The sequence below is a fragment of the Vidua macroura genome, chromosome 29 (assembly GCF_024509145.1).
Source record: "Vidua macroura isolate BioBank_ID:100142 chromosome 29, ASM2450914v1, whole genome shotgun sequence".
NCBI classification, from domain to species: Eukaryota; Metazoa; Chordata; class Aves; order Passeriformes; family Viduidae; genus Vidua; species Vidua macroura.
Window position 1 is genome coordinate 2003461 of NC_071599.1, and position 26101 is coordinate 2029561.

Below are 26101 nucleotides of genomic sequence, written 5' to 3' on the forward strand. Positions count from 1 at the left end.
CCTCCCTGCTGGTGTGGGGTCAAGATGGACTCTGGTCCTCGGGTGTCACCTCCCTGCTGGTGTGGGGCTGGGGACAAGGACAGTGTCCCAGGACTGCGTCACCTCCCTGCTGGTGTGGGGCTGGGGACAAGGACAGTGCCCCAGGACTGGCTGTGGTCCCCGGGTGTCACCTCCCTGCTGGTGTGGGGTCAAGCAAAGACTCTGGTCCCCAAGTGTCACCTCCCTGCTGGCACATGGAGCTGGGCACACCACCAAGCCCCAGGACATTCTTCGGTCCCCAAGTGTCACCTTGCTGCTGGCACAGGCTTGGGGACACCACTGAGCTCAAGGACAATCTCCTGTCCCCAAGTGCCACCTCCCTGCCATCACAGGCTTGGGGACACCACCAAACCCCAGGACAAGCTCCTGTCCCCAAGTGCCACCTCCCTGCCATCACAGGCTTGGGGACGAGCCCCAGGACGAGCTCCTGTCCCCAGGTGCCACCCAACCGCGGGCTGGGGACACTCGTGGTGACACCGGGGACACCCAGGACTCCCCAAACTCCCCAGGACCGAGCAGGGCAGGAGCCCCCGTGTCCCCCCAAACCCCCCCGGGCTGGGTGGCACTGGGGACAGCCGTGTCCCCTCTCGCGGTGGCACTGGGGACAGCCGTGTCCCCTCCCCCGGGCTGGGGGAGGGGCTGTACAGCCGTGTATAGACCCTGTAAATAAAGGACCCGCGGGACTGGGCCCGAGTGTGACAGCTTGGGGACACTGGGGACACGGGGGGGACACGGAGGGACACCGAGACACACGGGTGACACGGTTAATGTGAGTGACATGTGGGTGACACGGTGACATGTGGGTGACACTGAGACACACGGGTGACATGGTTAATGTGAGTGACATGTGGGTGACACCGAGACACACGGGTGACACGGTTAATGTGAGTGACATGGGGGTGACACGGGAGTGACACAATAACACACGGGGGTGGCACGGGTGACACGGTGACGTGTGGGTGACACCGAGACATGCGGGTGACACGGAGGTGAGACAGGTGGCACAGGGGTGACACTGAGATGTGTAGGTGACACGGGTGACGTGCAGCTGGCACAGCCACACGCGGGTGGCACAGGGGTGGCACTGAGACACGTGGGTGACACGGGGGTGACACAGGTGACACCGTGACAGGGGTGACACTGCGACATGCTGGTGACACAGGTAACATGGGGGTGACACAAGGGGTGGCACTGTGGGTGCGAGGGTGGAGTGGGCGGGGCTGGGGGGTGTGCAAGGGGGCGTGTAAGGATGTCCCCAGGTGTGACCAGGTGTGCCCAGGTGATTCCAGGTGTGTCCCCAGATGTGGTCAAATGCCCCCAGATGTGGCCAAGTGATTCCAGGTGTGTCATGCACATTGGCATGTCCCCAGGGCGTGTCCCTTGCACACTCACATGTCCCCAGGGCGTGTCCCTTGCACACTCACATGTGCCCAGGGCGTGTCCCTTGCACACTCAGGTGTCCCCAGGGCGTGTCCCCTTTCACACCTGTGTGTCCCCAGGGCGTGTCCCCTTCCACACGCGTGTGTCCCCTGTCCCCAGGGCGTGTCCCTTGCACACGCGTGTGCGCAGGCGTCCCCGCCCTCGCTGTGGTTTCGCGGCCGCGGGGAGCAGGAAGCGCCTCGAGCGCGGCCTCCGCCTTCCTGCCACCCCCACGGGGACAGCGCCGGGACCCCCCTGGCGTGGCCCCCGTGTCCCCGGCCGTGTCCCCCGCGCTGTCCCCGGCCGTGTCCCCTGTGTCCCCATGTCCCTGGCGCTCAAGGCCCGGCAGCGGGCGAGGCGCAAGGGCGGCTCCCGGGAGCGGCTCTTCGGCTGCGACCTCCGCGAGCATCTCCAGCGCTCGGGGCAGGACGGTGAGTGCCAGCAGCCAGCCCACCCCCCGAGCCCCCCGGGGGCCACCAGGGCCACCAGGGCCACCGACGGAAGTGGGGAAGGGGCCCCGGAGGGGGACTTGCGCCACGCGTTGCGTCACCGGGGCTCCAGGAAGCGTCGCAGCCACCGAGGCTCGGCCAGGATTTGGGGGGGTTGGAGCTCGGTGGGGCTCCAATCTCAGGGGGGTTGGCCCTGAGGGGTGAGGGGGGGGTCTGTTCCTTGGGGTTGGTGGCTCCATCCTTTGGGATTTGGTGGCCTCATCCCCACAGATTTGGTGGCCCTGTTCCTCTGGGATTTGGTGACTTTGTCCTTCTGGAGTTGGTGGCTCCATCCTTTGGAATGTGGTGGCCTCATCCCCATGGATTTGGTGGCCTCATTCCTCAGGATTTTGGTGGCCTCATCCCGGTGGAATTGGTGTCCTCATTTCTTGGGATTTGGCAGCTCCATCCTTCGGGATTTGGTGGCCTCATTCCCGTGGAACCAGCGATCCCAATGTGGAGTTGGTGGCCCCATCCCTGGAGCTGGTGGCCCAGGACCAGTGCAGGGGCCCTGTGGGGACACCCAGGGGGTGCTGGCCGAGGTCGTCCCCATGCCCCGGTGCTGGTGGGGCCAGGGCCAGGCCCAGGTGGGCGATGCCGGATCCAGGATCTGGGCTGGGCCCAGGTGGGCGATGCCGGATCTGGGATTTGGGTTTGGGTTCAGGTGGGCGGTGCCAGATCCAGGTCTGGAGCTGGGTCCAGCAGGCTCTGCTGGATCTGGGATCAGCTGGGCTCTGTTAGATCCGGGATCAGTTGGGCTCTGATGGATTTGGGATCAGCTGAGCTCTGTCTGGGCTCAGTTGGATGCTCTCGGATCCGGGATCAGCTGGGCTCTGGAATCTGAGCTCAGTTGGGCTCTGTGGGATCTGGGATCAGTCAGACCCTGGTGGATCTGGGACCAGTGGGATCCGGGGTCACTCAGACCCTGCAGGATCTAGGCTCAGTGGAACCCTGTGTGGGATCCTGGCTCAGTGAGAGCCCATGGGATCTGGGATCAGTGGGATCCCGTGGGATCCGGGCTCACTGGGACCCCTTGGGATCTGGGATCAGTGGGACCCCATGGGATCTGGGATCAGTGGGATCCCGTGGGATCCGGGCTCACTGGGATCCCGTGGGATGGGGTGGGGTCCCGCAGTGCCGCAGGTGCTCCGGAGCTGCACGGAGTTCGTGGAGCAGCACGGGGTGGTCGATGGCATCTACCGCCTGTCCGGGGTGTCCTCCAACACCCAGCGGCTGCGGTCAGCGGGAACGGGAGCGGGACGGGATCCATGGGATGGGATCGATGGGATGGGATGGGATGGGATGGGATGGGATGGGATGGGATGGGATTGATGGGATTGATGGGATGGGATCGATGGGATGGGATCGATGGGATGGGATTGGGGTCAATGGGGTGGGATGGGGATTGGGGCAGGGATTGGGGCAGGAATGAGGACAGGAACAGGGATGGGGAGGAATAGGAATGGGGATGGGGGTGGATTGGGATGGGGCAGGGATCAGGATCAGGATGGGATTGAGGCAGGACTGGGATCAGGTGGGAACAGGGCGGGATCAGAATTGGGATCGGAATGGGGCAGGGATGGGGTGGGAATGGGGTTGGGAATAGGGATCAGGATGAGGATGGAGTGGGGAATGGGGTGGGATGGGGATAGGATGGAGTTTGGGATTGGGATGGGATGGGATGGGATGGGATGGGATGGGATCAGTGGGATGGGATCAATGGGATGGGGGTGGAGACTGGAGGATGCCAGGACTGAGAGGGAGGCAGGGGACAGGAATGGGATGAGAAAAGGTGGGAGCAGGGACGGGACCAGGCTCGGGTTGACAGGGATGGTCCCATCCCCCCATCCCTCTTCCCCCGCTCCTTTCCTTCCCTTTTTCCCTCTTTATTGCTTCTGGGGTTTTCCCTGCCCGTTCTCTTTCACTTTCCCGGTTTTGGGGCATTTTCCCCTCCTCTGCTTCTTTCCCTGAGTGCTTTTCTCCCCTGTTCCTGGGGGAACCCAGAATTGCCCAGACCCCGATCCCATATTCCCATATCCCCAATCCCAAACCCCAACTCCCAAACCCCAGTCAGGAGTTCGAGGTGCAGCGCAGCCCAGACCCCAATCCCAAACCCCAAATCCCTATCCCAAATTCCGATCCCAAATCCCAAACCCCAAATCCCAATCCCAGGCAGGAGTTTGAGGTGCAGCGCAGCCCGGACTCCAATCCCAATCCCAAATCCCGATCCCAACCCCCAAATCCCGATCCCAAAGCCCAAATTCCAAATCCTAACCCCCAAATCCCGGTCCCAACCCCCAAATCCCGGTCCCAAAGCCCAAATCCCGATCCCAAAGCCCAAATCCCAAATCCTAACCCCCAAATCCCGATCCTAACCCCCAAATCCCGGTCCCAAAGCCCGAATCCCGGTCCCAAAGCCCGAATCCCGGTCCCAAAGCCTGAATCCCGATCCCAACCCCCAAATCCCGGTCCCAACCCCAAATCCCGGTCCCAAAGCCCAAATCCCAAATCCTAACCCCCAAATCCCGATCCTAACCCCCAAATCCCGGTCCCAAAGCCCGAATCCCGGTCCCAACCCCCAAATCCCGGTCCCAAATCCCGGTCCCAAAGCCCGAATCCCGGTCCCAACCCCCAAATCCCGGTCCCAAATCCCGGTCCCAAAGCCCGAATCCCGGTCCCAACCCCCAAATCCCGGTCCCAACCCCAAATCCCGGTCCCAAAGCCCAAACCCCGGTCCCAACCCCCAAATCCCGGTCCCAAATCCCGGTCCCAAAGCCCGAATCCCGGTCCCAACCCCCAAATCCTGGTCCCAAATCCCGGTCCCAAAGCCCGAATCCCGGTCCCAACCCCCAAATCCCGGTCCCAAAGCCCAAATCCCGGTCCCAAAGCCCAAACCCCGGTCCCAACCCCCAAATCCCGGTCCCAAATCCCGGTCCCAAAGCCCGAATCCCGGTCCCAGGCAGGAGTTCGAGGCGCAGCGCAGCCCGGACCTGTCGCGGGACGTTTACCTGCAGGACGTTCACTGCGTCAGCTCCCTGTGCAAGGCCTACTGCCGCGAGCTGCCCAACCCCCTGCTCACCTACCAGCTCTACGACAAGTTCGCCGTGAGTCCCTGTCCCCAGATGTCCCCGAATGTCCCCAGGGCGTCCCCCAGCGCCCCCGTCACCGCGCTGTCCCCGCAGGACGCCGTGGCCATCCAGATGGAGGAGGCGCGGCTGGTGAAGATCAAGGAGGTGCTCAAGGAGCTGCCGGCGCCGCACTACAGGTGAAGGGGGGGGGGTGGCGACATCCCCGCGGGCCCGGCGGTGTCGCCTGCCCGGGTGGCGCTGGCTGAGGTGTCGCCGGTGTCGCAGGACGCTGGAGTTCCTGATGCGCCACTTGCTGCGCATGGCCGCGCACAGCGGGCGCACCAACATGCACGCGCGGAACCTGGCCATCGTGTGGGCCCCCAACCTGCTGCGGTGAGGGTCACCTGTCGCTGTCACCTGTCGCTGTCACCTGTCGCTGTCACCGTCAGTCCGGTCGCTGCCAGCCCTGTCACCCTCAGCCCTGTCACCCTTCAGTCCTGTCACCCTCAGCCCTGCCCCTGCTGTCCCGCTGATCCCGTTCCCCTGTCCCTGCCAAACTTGTCACCACCACCCAAATGTCCCCACTGTTCCCTTTGTCCCTACCATCCCCCTGTCCCCATTCCCCCATCCCCATCACCCCGCTGTCCCCCCTCACCCCGAGGTGACCCCACTGTTCCCCCTCACCCCGAGGTGACCCTGCTGTCCCCCCACCCTGATGTGACCCCACTGTCCCCTCACCCCGAGGTGACCTCACTGTCTCTTACCCCCACGTGACCCCACTGTCCCTCGCTGTCCCCTCACCCCGAGGTGACCCCACTGTCCCCGCTGTCCCCTCACCCCCACGTGACCCCACTGTCCCCGCTGTCCCCTCACCCCCACGTGACCCCACTGTCCCTCACTGTCCCCTCACCCCCACGTGACCCCACTGTCCCTCGCTGTCCCCTCACCCCGAGGTGACCCCACTGTCCCCTCACCCCGAGGTGACCCCACTGTCCCCTCACCCCGAGGTGACCCCACATGTCCCCCGCTGTCGCCTCACCCCGAGGTGACCCCGCTGTCCCCCCACCTCGAGGTGACCCCACTGTCCCCTCACCCCGAGGTGACCTCACTGTCCCCCCACCCCGAGGTGACCCCGCTGTCCCCGCTGTCCCCAGCTCGAGGGACATCGAGGCCTCGGGGTTCAACGGCACGGCGGCGTTCATGGAGGTGCGCGTGCAGTCCATCGTGGTGGAGTTCATCCTCACCCACGTGGAGCAGCTCTTCGGGGACGCGCCGCTCCGAGGTACGGGGACACCGCGGGGACACCGCGGGGACACCGCGGGGACACCGCGGAGACACCGGTTTGGGGGTCTCCAGGTGGGGAATTCACCCCATCACCACCTGATCCTGCTGGGACGTTGATACCCCGTTTTTTGGGGGGGTCTCCAGGTGGGGAATCCCCCCTGATATTCCTTGATCGTTGGGGGGACATTGACACCTTTTGGGGGTCTCCAGGGGGGGAATCCCCCCATCACTCCCTGCTCCCAGGTTGGGATGACACTGTCACATTTTGGGGTCTCAGGACACTGAGGGTCCCTGAGGTGACACTGTCACATTTTGGGGTCTCAGGACACTGAGGGTCCCTGAGGTGACACTGTCACATTTTGGGGTCTCAGGACACTGAGGACTCTGGGGTGACACTGTGACATTTTGGGGTCTCAGGACACTGAGGATCCCTGAGGTGACACTGTCACATTTTGGGGTCTCAGGACACTGAGGGTCCCCGAGGTGACACTGTCACATTTTGGGGACTCAGGACACTGAGGGTCCCCGAGGTGACACTGTCACATTTTGGGGTCTCAGGACACTGAGGATCCCTGAGGTGACACTGTCACATTTTGGGGTCCCAGGTGGGGACTGTCCCTGTGTCACTCCCTGCTTCTGCCCAGGGGGGCTCTGGGGGACACTGAGGGTCCCCGAGGTGACACTGTCACATTTTGGGGTCTCAGGACACTGAGGATCCCCGAGGTGACACTGTCACATTTTGGGGACTCAGGACACTGAGGACTCTGGGGTGACACTGTGACATTTTGGGGTCTCAGGACACTGAGGGTCCCCGAGGTGACACTGTCACATTTTGGGGTCTCAGGACACTGAGGGTCCCTGAGGTGACACTGTCACATTTTGGGGTCTCAGGACACTGAGGATCCCTGAGGTGACACTGTCACATTTTGGGGTCTCAGGACACTGAGGGTCCCCGAGGTGACACTGTGACATTTTGGGGTCTCAGGACACTGAGGGTCCATGAGGTGACATTTTGGGGACTCAGGACACTGAGGACTCTGGGGTGACACTGTGACATTTTGGGGTCTCAGGACACTGAGGGTCCCCGAGGTGACACTGTCACATTTTGGGGTCCCAGGTGGGGACTGTCCCCGTCGCTCGCTGCTCCTGCCCGGGGGATCCCCCCCCCTGCACGTCCCGGCCGCACTGAGCCAGGGCGATGGCCCCCCCCAGATGCGGCCCTACCACACCATCATCGAGCTCGGCGAGCACAGGTACGGCCGGGCCACCTGGGCACAGGTGACACCCCCGCCCCACCCCGGGGACCCCCAAATCCTGGGCCTGGCTCAGGTGGTCCCAGCTCACTGTGGTCCAGGTGGCCCCAGGTGTGCCGGGGTGTGCTCAGGTGTCCCCCAGGTGTGCTCAGGTGTTCCCAGATGCATCCCAGGTGCCTCCAGGTGTGCCCAGGTGTATCCCAGGTACCCTCAGGTGTATCCCAGGTGCCCCCAGGTGTACCCAGGTGTATCCCAGGTACCCTCAGGTGTATCCCAGGTGCCCCCAGGTGTACCCAGGTGTATCCCAGGTACCCTCAGGTGTATCCCAGGTGCCCCCAGGTGTCCCTCAGGTGTATCCCAGGTGCTCCCAGTTGTGCCCAGGTGCCCCTAGGTGTATCCCAAGTGTGTCCAGGTGTGTCCCAGGTGTACCCAGGTATATCCCAGGTGCCCCCAGGTGTATCCCAGATGTGTCCAGGTGTATCCCAGGTGTGCCCAGGTGTATCCCAGGTGTCCCCACAGGAGCAAGGGCTCCCTCAAGGCCAAGAAGTGGAGATCCATCTTCAACCTGGGCCGCTCCGGGCACGAGGCCAAGCGGAAGCCGGGGAAGGCGGAGGAGAAAGGTGGGAATTCGGGGGGATCCCATGGACTGGGGGGGTCGTGTCCCCAAATCCCCCCCAAATCCCCTTCTCCCGCCCCATTCCCAGAGAAGTGCGGGAAGGTCACTCTGCGGCCGGCCAAGAGCATGGACTCGCTCAGCTCCGGCCCCTCCAGACCGTCCGGTAAGAGAAACCCTCTGACCCTCGGGACTGTCCCCCTGACCCTCGGGATTGTCCCTCTGTCCCCATGGGACTGTCCCTCTGTCCCTCGGGATTGTCCCTCTGTCCCCTCGGGATTGTCCCTCTGTCCCTCGGGACTGTCCCCCTGACCCCTCGGGATTGTCCCTCTGTCCCCTTGGGACTGTCCCTCTGTCCCCTCGGGATTGTCCCCCTGACCCCTCGGGATTGTCCCTCTGTCCCCATGGGATTGTCCCCCTGACCCCTCGGGATTGTCCCTCTGTCCCCTCGGGACTGTCCCTCTGTCCCCTCAGGAATCCCCCCATACCCCAATATCCCCCTGTACCCCCAGATCCCCCCGTATCCCCTGGTTTCCCCCCACTCCCCGGGATCTCCCCACACCCCCGGGATCCCCCCGCACACCCGGGATCGCCCCACGCCCCGGGATCCTCCCCACTCCCCGGAATCCCCCCCATACCGCGGGATCCCCCCCATACCCCGGAATCCCCCCCATACCCCGGGATCCCCCCGCACCCCCGGGATCCCCCCGCACCCCCGGGATCCCCCCGCGCCCCCGGGATCCCCCCGCACCCCCGGGATCCCCCCGCGCCCCGGGCCCGCTCCGGACTCGCCGCTCCGCAGGCCCGGACGCCGCCCGGCTGCTGCCGAAGCTGTCGGTGAAGCTGCGGCCGCAGCGGCAGCACAGCTCGGACGCGGCCCCCGCGGCCCCGGAACCGCCCCCGGAGCTGGACGAGAGCCTGGAGGAGCCCCTGGAAGCGGCGGCCGAGAGCAGCACCAAGTCGGAGCCCACCACCCCCAAAGCCCCCCGGGCGGGGCCGGGGGTCTGCGGCCGCTCCCGCGCCGAGAAATGCGCGGGGCTCCACATCTCGGGCCCCTTCTCGGTCACCGTCCCCTTCCACATCACCTCCAACCTGTCCCGCCTCACCCGGGGGCTCCCGTGCCCCGCACTGGAACGGGAACAGACCCCCGGCAGCCCCCCCGAGCCCGCCCAGGACCCCCGGCCCCGCTCCGGTGAGACCCGGCGGTGGGACACCGGGATCGGGGGGACACCGGGATCGGGGGAACACCGGGATCGGGGGAACACCGGGATCGGGGGGACAACGGGATCGGGGGAACACCGGGATCGGGGGGACACCGGGATCGGGGGAACACCGGGATCGGGGGGACAACGGGATCGGGGGAACACCGGGATCGGGGGGACACCGGGATCGGGGGAACACCGGGATCGGGGGAACACCGGGATCGGGGGGACAACGGGATCGGGGGGACACCGGGATCGGGGGGACAACGGGATCGGGGGAACACCGGGATCGGGGGGACACCGGGATCGGGGGAACACCGGGATCGGGGGGACAACGGGATCGGGGGGACACCGGGATCGGGGGAACACCGGGATTGGGGGAACACCGGGATCAGGAGGAACAGCAGGATCGGCGGGACACCAGGACTGGGGGGACAACGGGATCGGGGGGACACCGGGATTAGAGGGACACCGGGATCGAGTGCGGTGCCGGTACCGACCGCTGCCGGCTCTCCCCGCAGAAGATGCGGAGCAGAGCCGGCTCTCCCTGGAGCTCCGCGACTCCTTCGCCTTCCTGGACGGCCCCGAGACGTGGCTGGAGGGCGGCGGGGACGCGGAGGCGGCGGCGCGGAGCCCCGGGACCGGGGATGAGACCCCCGGGACGGAGGATGAGACCCCCGGGACGGAGGATGGGACCCCCAGGATCGAGGATGGGACCGCCGGGACCGAGGATGGGATCCCCGAGATCGAGGAATTGACCACCGGGATCGAGGATGGGATCCCCGAGATCGAGGAATTGACCACCGGGATGGAGGATGGGATCCCCGGGATCGAAGATGGGATCCCCGAGATGGAGGATGCGATCCCCGGGATCGAAGATGGAATCCCCGGGATGGAGGATGCGATCCCCGGGATCGAAGATGAGACCCCCGGGATCGGGGCCGGATTCCCGGCTGCGGAGGAGGGGATGGAGAGCGGGTTCATGAACGTGAGCACCCGGTGGCATTCCCGGGATTTGGGACCGGTGGAGGCGGGAGGAAGGTTCGGGATGGGGTGGGATGGGATGGGATGGACGGGGGGACACAGTGACACCCACCCGCGGGGTCCCGGCCATGCCTGGGGGTCCCATCCGTGTCCCCCCCCGCAGGCAGGTGAGCGCTGGGCGGAGCAGCCGGACAGTTACCTGTCCATCGAGGAGTGCACGGAGCAGGACATGTTCTTCCTGGCCCCCGGCGCCTCCGACTCCGACTCGGACGAAATCTTCCTGAGCGCCCACGACGAGCTCAGCCCGCTGGGGACCCCCGAGGGACCCCCGGGCGAGGGGACAGCCCTGGAGACCCTGGAGAACCGAGAGATCCCGGAGATCTCGGTGATCCCAGAGATCCCGGAGACGCCAGAAATCCCAAAAGTCCTGGAGATCCCAGAGATCCCGGAGATCCCAGAGACCCCAAAAATCCTGGAGATCCCGGAGACCCCAGAGATTCTGACCCAAACGCCCCCAGAAAAGGATGGTCCAGGAGTGGGGGACCCCCCCCGCGACCCCCATGGGGAAGGGGGCGGAGGGGAGGGGGCTGCAGAGGGAGACCCCCGCCCCAGGAATGGGGTGTGGGGTGAGGGAGGAGGGCTCGGGGGTCCCGCCGGGAATGGGGGAGCGGACGGAGCTGGATCCCGGCCCCTCATCCCGGGGGAGGGGGATCCCCGGGATTTAGTGGGGTCTCCTCCAGCCCCGCCCCTGGCAGAGCCCCCCCGGGAGCCCCCCGAGCCCCCAGCCCCCGGGTCTGTTCCCGGGGTGGTCCCAGACGGGGCCGATGTCACCCCCGGGACCACCCCGACCTCTCCCCCGGCCCCGGCCCCTGGAGCTCCCCCCAAAAACCTGGAGCTGACCCAGGACGAGCCCCCCAAAAACCTGGAGACCCCCAGGCCCTCGGAGCTGATCCAAGATGAGTCCCCGAGACCCCCGGAGCTGATCCGGGATGAGCCCCCCAAAATCCCGGAGCTGATCCGGGATGAGCCCCCGAAATCCCTGCAGCTCCCTGGACCCCTGGAGCCCCCAAAATCCCTGGAGCCGATTTGGGATGAGCCCCCCAGACCCCTGAAGCTGGTCCGGGATGAGCCCCCCAGAGCCTCAGAGCCCCCCAAATCCCCGGAGAGCCCCAAAGCCCCCGGGCAGATCCGGGATGAGCCCCCCAAATCCTGGGACACCCCCAGACCCCTGAAGCCGATTCAGGATGAGCCCCCCAAATCCTGGGACACCCCCAGACCCCTGAAGCCGATCCAGGATGAGCCCCCCAGATTCCCAGAGCCCCCCGGAGCCCTGGAGCCGATCTGGGGTGAGCCCCCCAGACCCCTGAACGCGAGCCAGGATGACACCCCCAAATCCCGGGCCCCCCCCGGACCCCCAAAGCCAATTTGGGACGGGCGCCCCAAATCCCTGGAGCCGATCCTGGCTGAGCCCCCCAAATCCTGGGACACCCCCAGACCCCTGGAGCTGATCTGGGACGAATTCCCCAAATCCCGGGACCCCCCCCAGACCCTCAAATCCGATCTGGGACGGGCGCCCCAAATCCCTGGAGCCGATCCTGGCTGAGCCCCCCAAATCCCGGGACCACCCGGGACCCCCCAAATCCGATCCGGGACGGGCGCCCCAAATCCCTGGGGCCGCTCCCGGCCCCCCCGCGCAGCTCCCGCCGCCCCCTCCCCATTTTGGGGGCGCGGGTGCTGCTGGCCCGGGCCGTGCCCGTGGTGCCCCCCAAACCCCACTTTGCCCACGCCCTCCCGGGACCCCCCCAAATCCCACCGGGACCCCCCCCAGATTCCCCCCAAATCCCCCTGGGACCCATGGGGACCCCCCCAAATCCCACCGGGACCCCCCCAAATCCCACCGGGACCCACCCAGATCCCCCCCAAATCCCCCTGGGACCCTTCGGGACCCCCCCCAAATCCCTCTGGGATGCCCCCAAGTCCCCCCGGGACCCCCAGGGATCCCCCCAAATCCCCCTGGGACCCCCCCAAATCCCCCTGGGACCCCCTGGCAGCCCTGGGGGGGGGCGAGCGCTGAGGGTGGGCAGGGCCCCCCCCGAGCAGAGTGCAAATAAATAAAGATAAAATGATCCTGAAATGATAATAATAAAAGTAACAAGGTGAGAATTCCAGTGGGAGAGATGCTGGTGGGTTGTTGGTGTTTATTTAGAAATTTTAGATGTTATAGATTTTATTTTACATTTTTTTATTATTATTTTTTTAAATTTAATTTTATATTTTAAAATGTAATATTTTATTTTAATTTTTTTTGTTTTACTTTTTATTATTCATTATTATTTTATTTTCAACTTTATTTTTTTATTTTGTTTTATTTTTTAAAATGTTTTACTTTTTATATTCGTTATTATTTTGTTTTTAATTTTTCTTTCTTTTTCTAAATTTTGTTTTTTGAATTTTTTTTTTAATGTTGCTTTATATTTTATTGATTTATTTTGGTTTTTTATATTCTATAGTGTAAGTTCATATTATTATAATGTAAATATAATTCATAGTAATACCATATGATAATATAAGTTTTTATCATTCATGAAATAACACAAATGTATATATTTTGTTAATTATTTATGTGCTGATTACATTCTATACTTTTTATAACTTTTTGATGTTTTTTTCAGAGTTGAGTTGCCAAATCCAACCCAAAACAACACAAATTTTTTACAATTTTTAATTCAGAGATTAATTATAAGTAATATTATTATATGCAAATATATGTAAACACACAATTTGAATACAACACATAATAACTACATAATAAATTAAAGCATGGACACCTATAGTCAGGTATCTACATACAAATAATATAAATATAATTTAAAATAATTACATTTAATAATGTAAACGACATCTAATTAACAACTGACCTTTAACGAGGCCAAAAATTGGATTTTTCCGAGTGCTGGAGGGAAAACGGCAAAGCTCAAACACCAAAAATGGCCTTTTTGAAGGGAAATGGGGACATTTGGGGACATTGGGACATGGAAAATTGGGATGTGGGGACACGAGGTCATTTGGGGACACTGAGGATGCTGGGAAAGGGGGACAGTGGGACATGAGGACAAGGGGACAGGGGGACATTGGGGACTTGGGGACACTGGGACACGAGGACAGGGAGATATTGGGACATTGGGATGTGGGGACATGGGGACATCTGGGGACACTGGGACAGGGAGACATGGGGACATCTGGGGACACTGGGGCCATGGGGACATTGGGATATGGGGACATTTGGGGACATTTGGGGACATTTGGACAGGCAGACATGGGGACATTGGGACATGGGGACATTTGGGGACACTGGGACAGGGAGACATGGGGACATTGGGGCATGAGTTCATTTGGGGACACTGGGGCCGTGGGGACATTGGGATATGGGGACATTTGGGGACACTGGGACAGGGAGCCACGGTGACACTGGGACACGGGGACAGGAGAACACGTGGCTCTGGGCGCACAGACACACAGGAGCACGAAGGCACACGGGGACAGGGGGACACCGAGGGGACGCTGAGGGGACACAAGGCCAGCCACAAACCCCGGCCTTTGTTTACACCGCCGCCATCTTTGCCTCAACATGGCGGCGCCCACTGCGGCCTCACCACGGGGGGCGGCCCGGGCTCTCCGGGCGCATCGCCCAAACCCCTCCGGTACCGATGAGCCGGGCGGGGGTCCCTCACCCTCGGGAGCGCCCGGCCCTGTCCCCACGCCCCCGCCGCGCCCCTCACCGAGCGCCGCCCTCTTCCAACATGGCGCCGCCCTCACCCAAGATGGCGGCGGGGGCGGCGGAAGCGCCGCGCGCCTTCGCCGTCTAAGATGGCGCCGCGCGCGGCCCCGCGCGCTAAGATGGCGCCCGGCCGTGCCCGGCGCCAAGATGGCGGCGCGGCGCTGCGCGGCGCGGCGCCCCGGCCCAAGATGGCGGCGCGAAGCCGGGCCGGGGCCGCGTGAGGGGGGAACTTCCGCCCGCGCTCAAGATGGCGGCGCGGCGGCGCCGTGCGCATGTGCGGGGCCCATGGCGAGACAAGGGGCCGAAGGCGCGCAGGGCCCGAGGCCGAGAGGTACCGGGGAGGGCCCGGGCGGCCCCGCGGGGCGAACCCCGCCGGGAACGGCGGCACCGCGACCCCGGCACGGCCCCGGCAGCGGAGGGGGGGCGCGGGGGGGGGGGGGAGGGAGCGGGCCGCGCCCGCCGGGCCGGCGGGGAGGGGCGGGGGGGGCGTGAGGGGGGGCGGCGGGGGGTGACCCCCCCTCAGGCGCGCGCAGCGGGTTGTCACTGTCACCCCCCGGTGGTGTCCCCTCCCCCCGCTCGGTGCCGACCCCCCCCCCCGTGTGTCGGTGTCACCTCCTCTGCGTGTCGCCACCCCCCCTCCCCCCCCGCCCCCACTTTGTCGCCGTTTCGTGTCCCCCCTGCCCCCCCCCCCCCCCCGCTGTGGCAGTGGCGTTCCCGTTGTGGACCCCCCGCCCCCCCAACTTTGTCACCCCTTTCGTGTCGCCTCCCCCGCTCTGTCCCCCCTCCCCGTGTGTGTGTTGTCCCCGTTCTGTCGCTGTCACCCCCTCACTTTGTCACCTCCCCCACGCTGTGTCCAGCCCCTCCCCCCGTGTCACCCCCCCCCCCCCTTTCGTGTCACCCCCGCCCCGCCACTGTCACCCCCCCCTTCGTGTCGTGTCACCCCCCTTTGTGTGTCCCCGCTCTGTCACCCCCTTCCTGCCCCCCCCCCAGCTCTGTCACTGTCACCCCCCCCCCCCCCCACCTTGTGTCCCACCCTGGCTGTGTCACTGTCACCCCCCCCATGTGTGTCCCCTCAGTCACTGTCACCCCATCGTGTCCCCCCTTCTCTGTCACCCCGCTGAATGTCCCCCCCCCCCCCTCCGGGTGTGTCACTGTCACCCCCCCCCCCCCAGTGACCCCCAACTTGTCACCCCCCCCCCGGTGCCCCCCCATTTCCCCCATCCCGGGGGAGGTGACAAGGGACAGTGCAGGTGACACTGGGGACACTGAGGGGGTCCCCACCGGGGGGAGGTTACGGCCACCTTGGGGTGACCCCAAAGTGTCACCCCGGGGGAGCTGGTGGCTTTGGGGACACGTTGTCACCTGGGGGGGAAGGGGGCAGTGAGGGGACACCTGGAGATGTGGCTGTGGTCACAGGTGGTGGCCAGTGGTCAGAAGTGGTGGCCCACACTGGTGGCTGGTCACAGTGGCCACTGTCCCATCGTGGTGGCCAGTGTCCCATTGGTGTCAGGTCACAGTGGCCAGTGCCCCATCGTGGTGGCCGCTGTCCCATCATGGCCAGTGTCCGGTCACAGTGCCAGTGGCCCATGGTGGTGGCCAGTGTCCCATCACGGTGGCCATTTGTGGTGGCCAGTGGCCCATGGTGGTGGCCAGTGTCCCATCACGGTGGCCATTTGTGGTGGCCAGTGGCCCATGGTGGTGGCCAGTGTCCCATCACGGTGGCCGTTTGTGGTGGCCGCTGGCCCATGGTGGTGGCCAGTGTCTGGTCAGGATGGCCGCTGTCCCACCCCGCTGTCCCACCCCGCTGTCCCACCCCGCTGTCCCATCCTGGTCCTGTCTCCGTGTCCCAGTTCCTGTCCCCATCCCTGACCCCCTGTGACCCCACGTCCCTGTCGTGTCCCCATCCTGTCCCTGTCCTGTCCCTGTGTCCCTCTCCTGTCCCTGGCCCCTCTGCATCCCTGTCCTGTCCCTTGTCCCTGTCCCCATGTCCCTGTCCCTGTCTCCCCATCCCTGACCCCCCCTTGTCCCTATATGCCTGTCCTCGTGTCCCTGTCCCCATCTGTGTGACCCTTGTCCTGTCCCTACCCCTGTCCCTGTCCTGACCCCGTCCCCATGTCCTTGTCCCCATCCCTATATCTGTGTGTCCCTGTGTCCCCACATCCCTGTCCCCATATCCCGATGTCCCTGTCCCCATCCCTGTGTCCCTGTCCCGCTGTGTCCCTGTCCCCCTGCATGTCTTCATCCCAGTATCCCTGTGTCCTGGTGTCCCTTTGTCCCTGTGTCCCTCTGTCCTGGTGTCCCCATGTCCCCGACTCCAGTGTCCCTACATCCTGGTGTCCCCACATCCCAATGTCTTCATATCCTGATGTCCCTGACCCCAGTGTCCCTGTGTCCTGGTGTCCTCAACCCCGATGTCCCTGTGTCCTGGTGTCTGTGTGTCCTGGTGTCCCCATGTCCCTGACCCCACTGTCCCCATGTCCCTGACCCTGCTGTCCCCATGTCCCTGACCCTGCTGTCCCCGTATCCCTGTCCCCATGTCCCTGTGTCCCCGTGTCCCTGACCCCGCTGTCCCCCTGTCCCTGTGTCCCCCTGTCCCCCTGTCCCCGTGTCCCTGACCCCACTGTCCCCATGTCCCTGTCCCCATGTCCCCATGTCCCTGACCCTGCTGGCCCCGTGTCCCTGTCCCCCTGTCCCCATGTCCCCGTGTCCCTGACCCCACTGTCCCCATGTTCCCATGTCCCCATGTCCCCATGTCCCCCGTGTCCCTGTCCCCCTGTCCCCGTGTCCCTGACCCCGCTATCCCCCTGTCCCTGTGTCCCTGTCCCCCTGTCCCCATGTCCCTGACCCCACTGTCCCCATGTTCCCATGTCCCCATGTCCCCATGTCCCTGTCCCCATGTCCCCCGTGTCCCTGACCCCGTGTCCCCATGTCCCTGTCCCCGTGTCCCTGACCCTGCTGTCCCCCTGTCCCCATGTCCCCACTGTCCCCATGTCCCCATGTCCCTGTCCCCATGTCCCCCTGTCCCTGTCCCCCTGTCCCCGTGTCCCTGACCCCGCTGTCCCCGCAGGGCTCTGAAGGCCGTGAGGCTGCTCCGCTCCCGCCCCGCTGATGCCCGAGGGAGCCGAGCCATGAAGGGGTGAGTGGGACCCCAAAACTCACCTGGGATCCCAAAACCTGCAGTGGGACCCCAAAACTCACCTGGGACCCCCAAAATCTGACCTGGGACCCCAAAAATCACCTAGGGCCTCCAAAATCTGCTCTGGGACCCCAAAATCTGACCTGACCCAAAACTCCATGGGACCCCCCAAAACTGCCCCAAGATCCCCCCCCCAAATCTGATCTGTGACCCCAAAATGGCCCCAAAACCCCCAAAACTGCCCCATGGGTGGGACACACGAGGGGTGGGGCATTTGGGGGAGTCCCAGGTTTGGGGTTTGGGGGATTTGGGGGGCTCAGGGACCCCCCCTCACTGTTTTGTTCCCCCCCCCCAGGCAGCAAAAAGCAGCCGAGACCGAGGAGGGGACGGTGCAGATCCAGGAAGGTGAGGGGGGACCCCAAAATTGGGGTTTGGGGGGGGGGATTTGGGTTTTTTTTTTGGGGGGGGGGATTTGGGGACATTTTGGGGTCTTTGGGGGGGATCTGGGGAGGTTTTGTGTCCCCCTCCAGTCTTATGCCCCCCCCCCAGTTTGGGGTGTGTCCCCCCAATCCCATATCCCTCCCCAGTTTGGGTTCCCCCTCCCCAGTTTGGGGTGCCCCCTCCCCAGTTTTGGTTCCCCCTCCCCAGTTTTGGTTCCCCCTCCCCAGTTTGGGGTTCCCCTCCCCAGTCCCGTGTCCCCCCAGTTTGGGGTTCCCCCCTCCCCAGTTTGGGGTGCCCCCTCCCCAGTTTCAGGTGTGTCCCCCCCCAGTTTGGGGTGTATCCCCCCAATCCCATATCCCTCCCCAGTTTGGGGTTCCCCCTCCCCAGTTTGGAGTTCCCCCCTCCCCAGTTTGGGTTCCCCCTCCCCAGTTTGGGGTTCTCCTCTCCCCAGTTTGGGTTCCCCCTCCCCAGTTTTGGTTCCCCCCTCCCCAGTTTGGGGTTCCCCTCCCCAGTTTGGGTTCCCCTCCCCAGTCCTGTGTCCCCCCAGATTGGGGTTCCCCCTCCCCAGTTTGGGGTACCCCTTCCCCAGTTTGGGGTGCCCCTCCCCAGTTTGGGGTTCCCCCCTCCCCAGTTTCAGGTGTGTTTCCCCCCAATTTGGGGTGTATCCCCCCAATCCCATATCCCTCCCCAGTTTGGGGTTCCCCCCTCCCCAGTTTGGGTGCCCCTCCCCAGTTTGGGTGCCCCCCCCTAATTTGGGGTGCCCCCCCAGGCTCGGTGGCCACGGGCGAGGACCCCACGAGCGTGGCCATCGCCAGCATCCAATCGGCCGCCACCTTCCCCGACCCCGGCGTCAAGTATGTGTTCAGGACCGAGGGCGGCGGCACGCAGGTACCGCACCTGGCACACCTGGGCACACCTGGGCACACCTGGGCGGGATTCGGGGCACCTGGGATACACCCGGGCACACCTGAGGGCACCTGGGTACACGTGGGGGGGTTTGGGGGCACCTGGGATACACCTGGAGTACACCTGGTATACACCTGGGCACACCTGGACACACCTGGGCACATGTGGAGTACACCTGGGCACACTGAACACACCTGGGAACACCTGGGCACATGTGGAGTACACCTTGGCACACCTGGGGGGGCTTGGGGGCACCTGGGATACACCCAGGCGCACCTGAAGGCACCTGGGTACACGTGGGGGGGTTTGGGGCCACCTGGGATACACCTGGAGTACACCTGGTATACACCTGGGCACACCTGGACACACCTGGGCACACCTGGGCATGTGTGGAGTACACCTGGGCACACCTGGGGGGGCTTGGATACACCTGGGCACACCTGTGAGGCAAGTGGGGATACCTGGGGGGGCTTGGATACACCTGGAGTACACCTGGGGGGGGGGGCTTGGATTTACCTGGGGAGGCACCTGGGGCACCTGAGATACACCTGGGTGGGATTGGGGGCACCTGGGATACACCCGGGCACACCTGAGGGCACCTGGATACACGTGGGGGGGTTTGGGGGCACACCCAAACCTGGGTTCCTGGGACACACCTGGAGCACACCTGGGGGGCACCTGGGCACACCTGGCGGGCCTTGGATACACCTGGAGTGCACCTGTTCACATCTGGGCACACCTGGGGGGGCTTGGGTACACCTGGGATACACCTGGGCACACCTAGGGGCACCTGGGTATATGTGGGGAGGCTTGGATACACCTGGGCACACCTGGAGGGGTTTAGATAGACCTGGGCACACCTGGGGGCAGCTGAGGGGGCTTGGATACACCTGGGATACACCTGGGCACACCTGGAGAGTCCTGGGTACACCTGGGGAGGCACCTGGGGTGATCTCAGGGGGCACCAGATCATTGGTGGGCTTTGGTTCCACACCAAGAGCAGGTGTGGCACACCTGGGGACACCTGGGGGACACTGTGGGGTGGCTCTGGGGAGGTTTCTGTGTCACACCTGTGTGAAGTGCCACACCTGTGGCAGGTGATGTCCAGGTGATCCAGGTGGTGACAGACACCTGTCCCAACTTGGAGCTTACCTGGAGGACTCTGGGGGGACACTGGGGGGTTGGGGTCTTTGTCACACCTGTGTGAGTGTCCCACACCTGACACCTGAGTGTCTCACCTGTCCCAGGTGATCCAGGTGGTGACAATGGGTGTTTGGGGTCTGTGTCACACCTGAGTGTCTCACCTGTCCCAGGTGACGTACGGGGTGATGCAGGTGGTGACAGCGGGCGGCTCTGGGGGGGGTCTCTGTGTCACACCTGTGTGATGTCACACCTGTGCCAGGTGATGCAGGTGTGACAGCGGATGGCTCCGGGGGTCTGTGTCACACCTGTGTGATGTCCCACCTGTGCCAGGTGATGCAGGTGGTGACAGCGGGTGGCTCCGATGGTCTCTGTGTCACACCTGTGTGATGTCCCACCTGTGTGATGTCCCACCTGTACCAGGTGATGTACCGGGTGATCCAGGTGGCTGACGGGCAGCTGGACGCGCAGACCGAGGGCACCAGCGCCATCAGCGGCTACCCGGCCACACAGTCCATGACACAGGTGCGTCACCTGGCCACGCCCACCGCCACGCCCCCCTGTGTCACCTGTGCCCCACACAGCCCGTGACCCACGTGTTCTGTGGGGTCTGGGTGTCCCCATCCCACGTGTGTCCCCCCTCACCTGCCTCACCTGTGCCCCTGTGTGTTACCTGTCCCACCTGTGTCCCAACCCCCTTACCTGTGTTCCCGTCTCGCCTGTCCCCCTGTCCCACACTTGTCCCTTACCTGTCTCACCTGTCGCCCTGTCCCTCACCTGTCCCTCACCTGTCCCTCACCCGTCTCACCTGTCCCCCTGTCCCTCACCTGTCCCTCACCTGTCTCACCTGTCTAACCTGTCTCACCTGTCCCTCACCTGTCCCCCTGTCCCTCACCTGTCTCACCTGTCTCTCACCTGTCCCCCTGTCCCTCACCTGTCTCACCTGTCTCTCACCTGTCTCACCTGTCTCACCTGTCCCCCTGTCCCTCACCTGTCTCACCTGTCTCTCACCTGTCTCACCTGTCTCACCTGTCCCCCTGTCCCTCACCTGTCTCACCTGTCTCTCACCTGTCTCACCTGTCCCCTTGTCCCTCACCTGTCCCCCTGTCCCTCACCTGTCTCACCTGTCCCTCACTTGTCCCTCACCTGTCCCTCACCTGTCCCTCACCTGTCTCACCTGTCCCCCTGTCCCTCACCTGTCTCTCACCTGTCTCACCTGTCCCCCTGTCCCTCACCTGTCCCTCACCTGTCTCACCTGTCCCCCTGTCCCTCACCTGTCCCTCACCTGTCTCACGTGTCTCACCTGTCCCTCACCTGTCCCCCTGTCCCTCACCTGTCCCTCACCTGTCTCACCTGTCTCACGTGTCTCACCTGTCGGCGCAGGCGGTGATCCAGGGCGCGTTCACGAGCGAGGACGCGGTGGAGACGGAGGCGGCTCCCACCGAGACTCACTACACCTACTTCCCCGCCGCGGGCGTGGCCGACGGCGCCGCCGCCACCGCCGCCACCGCCGCCACCGCCGTGGTCACCACGCAGAGCTCCGAGGCGCTGCTGGGCCAGCCCACGCCCACAGGTGAGCCCCACAGCCCCAGGTGAGCGCCTGACCTGAACTGGGGCTCACCTGGCTGCGTTTGGGGGCACCTGGAACGGGTTCGGACTCACCTGGATGGGTTTGGGGGCACCTGGAACGGGTTCGGACTCACCTGGATGGGTCTGGGGTCACCTGGGTAGGTTTGGGGGCACCTGGGTGGGTTTGGGGGCACCTGGGTGGGTTTGGGCTCACCTGGGTGGGTTTGGGGGCACCTGGAATGGGTTCGGACTCACCTGGATGGGTTTGGGGACACCTGGAATGGGTTCGGACTCACCTGGGTGGGTTCGGACTCACCTGGATGGGTTTGGGCTCACCTGGGTGGGTTTGGGGGCACCTGGGTGGGTTGGGGGACACCTGGATGGATTTGGGGGCACCTGGAATGGGTTTGGGGGCACCTGGATGGGTTTGGGGGCACCTGGGTGGGTTTGGGCTCAGCTGGGTGGGTTTGGGGGCACCTGGAATGGGTTTGGGGACACCTGGATGGGTTGGGACTCACCTGGATGGATTTGCGCTCACCTGGACTAGGGTCTCACCTGTGGGATTGGGCTCTCTCCTGTGGATTTTTGGGTCTCACCTGTGGGTTTTTGGTCTCACCTGTGGGATTGGGCTCTCTCCTGTGGGTTTTTGGGTCTCACCTGTGGGTTTTTGGTCTCACCTGTGGGTTTTTGGTCTCACCTGTGGGATTGGGTCTCACCTGTGGGTTTTTGGTCTCACCTGTGGGTTTTTGGTCTCACCTGTGGGATTGGGTCTCTCCTGTGGGTTTTTGGTCTCACCTGTGGGTTTTTGGTCTCACCTGTGGGATTGGGTCTCTCCTGTGGGTTTTTGGTCTCACCTGTGGGTTTTTGGTCTCACCTGTGGCTCTGGGCTCCAGGGCAGTTTTTCGTGATGATGTCACCACAGGAGGTGCTCCCGGGGGGGGCCCAGCGCTCCATCGCCCCCCGCGCACACCCCTACTCCCCGTGAGTACCTGGGCACACCTGGGGCACACCTGGACAGACCCAGGTACACCTGGGGCACACCTGGACACACCTGGGACACACCTGGGACACACCCAGACACACCTGGGACACACCCAGACACACCTGGGGCACATCTGGGACACACCCAAACACACCTGGGACACACCCAAACACATCTGGGACACACCCAAACACACCTGGGCACACCCAAGACACACCTGGACACGCCCAAACATACCTGGGACACACCCAGATACTTGACACACGCAAACACACCTGGGCACACCCAAGCACACCTGGACATGCCTGGGCATGCCCAGGAAACACCTGGACATATTCAAAGACACCTGGGCACACCTGGGACACACCTGGGGCACACCTGGGACAAACCCAAACACGCCTGGGACACACCCGGGACACGCCTGGGACACACCCAGACACACCTGGGACACACCCAAACACACCTGGGGCACACCCAAACATGCCTGGGACACACCTGGGACACACCTGGGACACACCTGGGACACACCCAAACACACCTGGGACACACCCAGACACACCTGGGACACACCCAAACACACCTGGGACACACCCAAACCCGCCTGAGGCACACCTGGGACACACCCGGACACACCTGGGGCACACCTGTGCCCACCTGTGCCCACCTGTGCCCCTCCCCAGGAAGTCGGAGGCTCCCCGAGCCACGCGGGACGAGAAGCGCCGGGCACAGCACAACGAAGGTACCGGGGCGGGGCCCCATCCCCGGGCTCATCCCGGGAAACCCCGGATTGCCACGGGCCCCCCGAGTCCTGGGGACCCCAATCCCCAATCCCCATTCCCAATCCCAATCCCTGTTCCCGTTCCCAATCCCGTTCCCATTCCCCATTCCCAATCCTGTTCCCCGTTCCAAATCCCATTCCCTGTTCCCAATCCCCATTCCCGTTCCCAATTCCAATCCCGTTCCCATTCCCTGTTCCCAATCCCATTCCCAATCCCAATCCCTGTTCTCGTTCCCATTCCCCATTCCCCTTCCCCGTTCCCAATCCCGTTCCCATTCCCCATTCCCAATCCTGTTCCCTGTTCCAAATCCCATTCCCCGTCCCCAATCCCAATTCCCGTTCCCAATCCCAATCCCGTTCCCCATTCCCGTCCCCGTTCCCATTCCCCGTTCCCATTCCCGTTCCCAATCCCGTTCCCAATCCCAATCCCTGTTCCTGTTCCCATTCCCATTCCCCGTTCCCAATCTCCGTTCCCAATCCCATTCCCAATCCCAATCTCTGTTCCCGTTCCCAATCCCCGTTCCCGTTCCCAATCCCGTTCCCTGTTCCCATTCCCTGTTTCCAATCCCCATTCCGAATCCCATTCCCAATCCCTGTTCCCATTCCCCATTCCCGTTCCATGTTCCCATTCCCGTTCCCAATCCCGTTCCCCATTCCCAATCCCGTTCCCATTCCCAATCCCAATCCCTGTTCCCATTCCCCATTCCCGTTCCCCATTCCCCATTCCCCATTCCCATTCCCAATCCCGTTCCCATTCCCAATCCCAATCCCTGTTCCCGTTCCCCGTTCCCCGTTCCCCGTTCCCAATCCCGTTCCCAATCCCCGTTCCCATTCCCCATTCCCGTTCCATGTTCCCATTCCCGTTCCCAATCCCAATCCCGTTCCCATTCCCCGTTCCCGTTCCCAATCCCATTCCCATTCCCCGTTCCCAATCCCGTTCCCAATCCCGTTCCCAATCCCAATCCCGTTCCCGTTCCCGTTCCCGTGCAGTGGAGCGCCGGCGCCGGGACAAGATCAACAACTGGATCGTGCAGCTGTCCAAGATCATCCCCGACTGCTCCATGGAGAACACCAAATCCGGACAGGTCTGCGCTGCGGGGTTGGGGTGCGGGGTGGGGGATTTGGGGTGTGGGATTTGGGGTTTGGGATTTGGGGTCTGGATTTCGGTTTTGGGGTCTGGATTTGGGTTTTGGGGTTTGGGGTCTGGATTTGGGATTTGGGGTTTGGGGTGTGAGATTTGGGGTGTAGGATTTGGGATTCGGGGTTTGGCATTTGGGGTTTGGGGTTGGGGTTTGGGGTGTGAGATTTGAGATTTGGGGTTTGGGGTGCGGGATTTGGGTTTTGGGGTTTAGGGTCTGGATTTCGGTTTTGGGGTTGGGGGTCTGGATTTCGGTTTTGGGGTCTGGATTTGGGTTTTGGGTTTTGGGGTTTGGATTTGGGTTTTGGGTTTTGGGGTCTGGATTTGGGTTTTGGGGTTGGGGGTCTGGATTTCGGTTTTGGGGTGTGGATTTGGGTTTTGGGGTTGGGGGCTCGTCAGTGACCCCGAATCCCGACCCGCAGAGCAAGGGCGGGATCCTGTCCAAGGCCTGCGACTACATCCAGGAGCTGCGGCAGAGCAACCTGCGCCTGAGCGAGGAGCTGCAGGGCCTGGACCAGCTGCAGATGGACAACGAGGTGCTGCGGCAGCAGGTGGGACTGGGAGCACTGGGAACACTGGGAATGGGATTGGGATCAATGGGATGGGACTGGGGTCATGGGAATGGGGCTGGGATCAATGGGATGGGACTGGGATGGATGGGTCCGGACCTGCAGATGGACGTGGAGGTGCTGCACCAGCAGGTGGGACTGGGAGCACTGGGAGGGACTGGGAACGGGATTGGGAGGGACTGGGATCAATTGGGATCAATGGGATGGGATTGGGGTCAATGGGATGGGGCTGAGGTCAATGGGATGGGGTTGGGATCGATGGGGTCAGGGCCCGGACCTGCAGATGGACGTGGAGGTGCTGCACCAGCAGGTGGGACTGGGAGCACTGGGAGAGACTGGGAATGGGATTGGGATCAATTGGGATGGGATTGGCGTCATGGGAATGGGGCTGGGGTGGGATTGGGATCAATGGGATGGGACTGGGGTCATGGGAATGGGGCTGGGATCAATGGGATGGGATTGGGATGGATGGGTCCGGACCTGCAGATGGACGTGGAGGTGCTGCACCAGCAGGTGGGACTGGGAGGGACTGGGAATGGGGCTGGGAGGGACTGGGATCAATGGGATCAATGGGATTGGGGTCATGGGAATGGGGCTGAGGTCAGTGGGATGGGGTTGGGATCAATGGGGTCAGGGCCTGGACCAGCTGCAGATGGACGTGGAGGTGCTGCGGCAGCAGGTGGGACTGGGAGCACTGGGAACACTGGGAGTGGGACTAGAGAGCACTGGGAGGAGATTTTGGGGTCCCTGGGGGATATTTTGGGGTCACTGGGGGATATTTTGGGGTGTTTGGACCCCCCCATACCCCCTCAGGACCGCCCCCAAAATCCAGGTGGAGGAGCTGAAGAGCAAGAACCTGCTGGTTTGGGTTACTGGGCTGTACTGGGAGCACTGGGAGTGCACTGGGGGGGTACTTTGGGGTGCAGGGGGATACTTTGGGATGCAGGGGGATATTTTGGGGTGCCTGGGGGATATTTTGGGGTGCCTGACCCCCCCCCCAAACGCAGGTGGAGGAGCTGAAGAACAAGAACCTGCTGCTGCGGGCGCAGCTGCGCCAGCACGGGCTGGAGATCGTCATCAAGAACGACACCCACTGACCCCCAAAACCCCAAACGCACCCCAAAACCCACCCCCCGCACCCCAAACCCCCCCCCCGGGACCCCAAAACCCACCCCGGGACCCCAAAATCCACCCCCCGCACCCCAAAACCCACCCCGGGACCCCAAAACCCACCCCGGGACCCCAAAATCCACCCCCCGCACCCCAAACCCCCCCCGGGACCCCAAAACCGCCCCGGGACCCCAAAAACTCCCA

General features: G+C 63.4%; 2 protein-coding genes across 2 annotated transcripts; both read left to right on the forward strand.

Annotated features, from left to right (window-relative positions):
* Positions 1-1011: 1011 nt before the first annotated feature.
* ARHGAP30 (Rho GTPase activating protein 30) lies at positions 1012-11953 on the forward strand. The gene is made up of 13 exons (XM_054000946.1): positions 1012-1028; positions 1579-1889; positions 3082-3184; positions 4906-5050; positions 5129-5211; positions 5300-5407; positions 6169-6296; positions 7416-7551; positions 8071-8171; positions 8256-8330; positions 8967-9356; positions 9888-10354; positions 10514-11953. Exons 1-13 carry the CDS (start codon positions 1012-1014, stop codon positions 11951-11953), a joined length of 3504 nt encoding a protein of 1167 aa, XP_053856921.1.
* Positions 11954-14377: 2424 nt separating this feature from the next.
* USF1 (upstream transcription factor 1) lies at positions 14378-26101 on the forward strand. Its single transcript, XM_054001144.1, has 11 exons — positions 14378-14459; positions 17196-17264; positions 17620-17669; positions 18475-18593; positions 20175-20276; positions 21135-21324; positions 22214-22301; positions 22983-23041; positions 24071-24165; positions 24641-24769; positions 25795-26101. The coding sequence occupies exons 1-11, from the start codon at positions 14401-14403 to the stop codon at positions 25882-25884; spliced, it is 1050 nt and encodes a 349-aa protein (XP_053857119.1). The 5' UTR covers positions 14378-14400; the 3' UTR covers positions 25885-26101.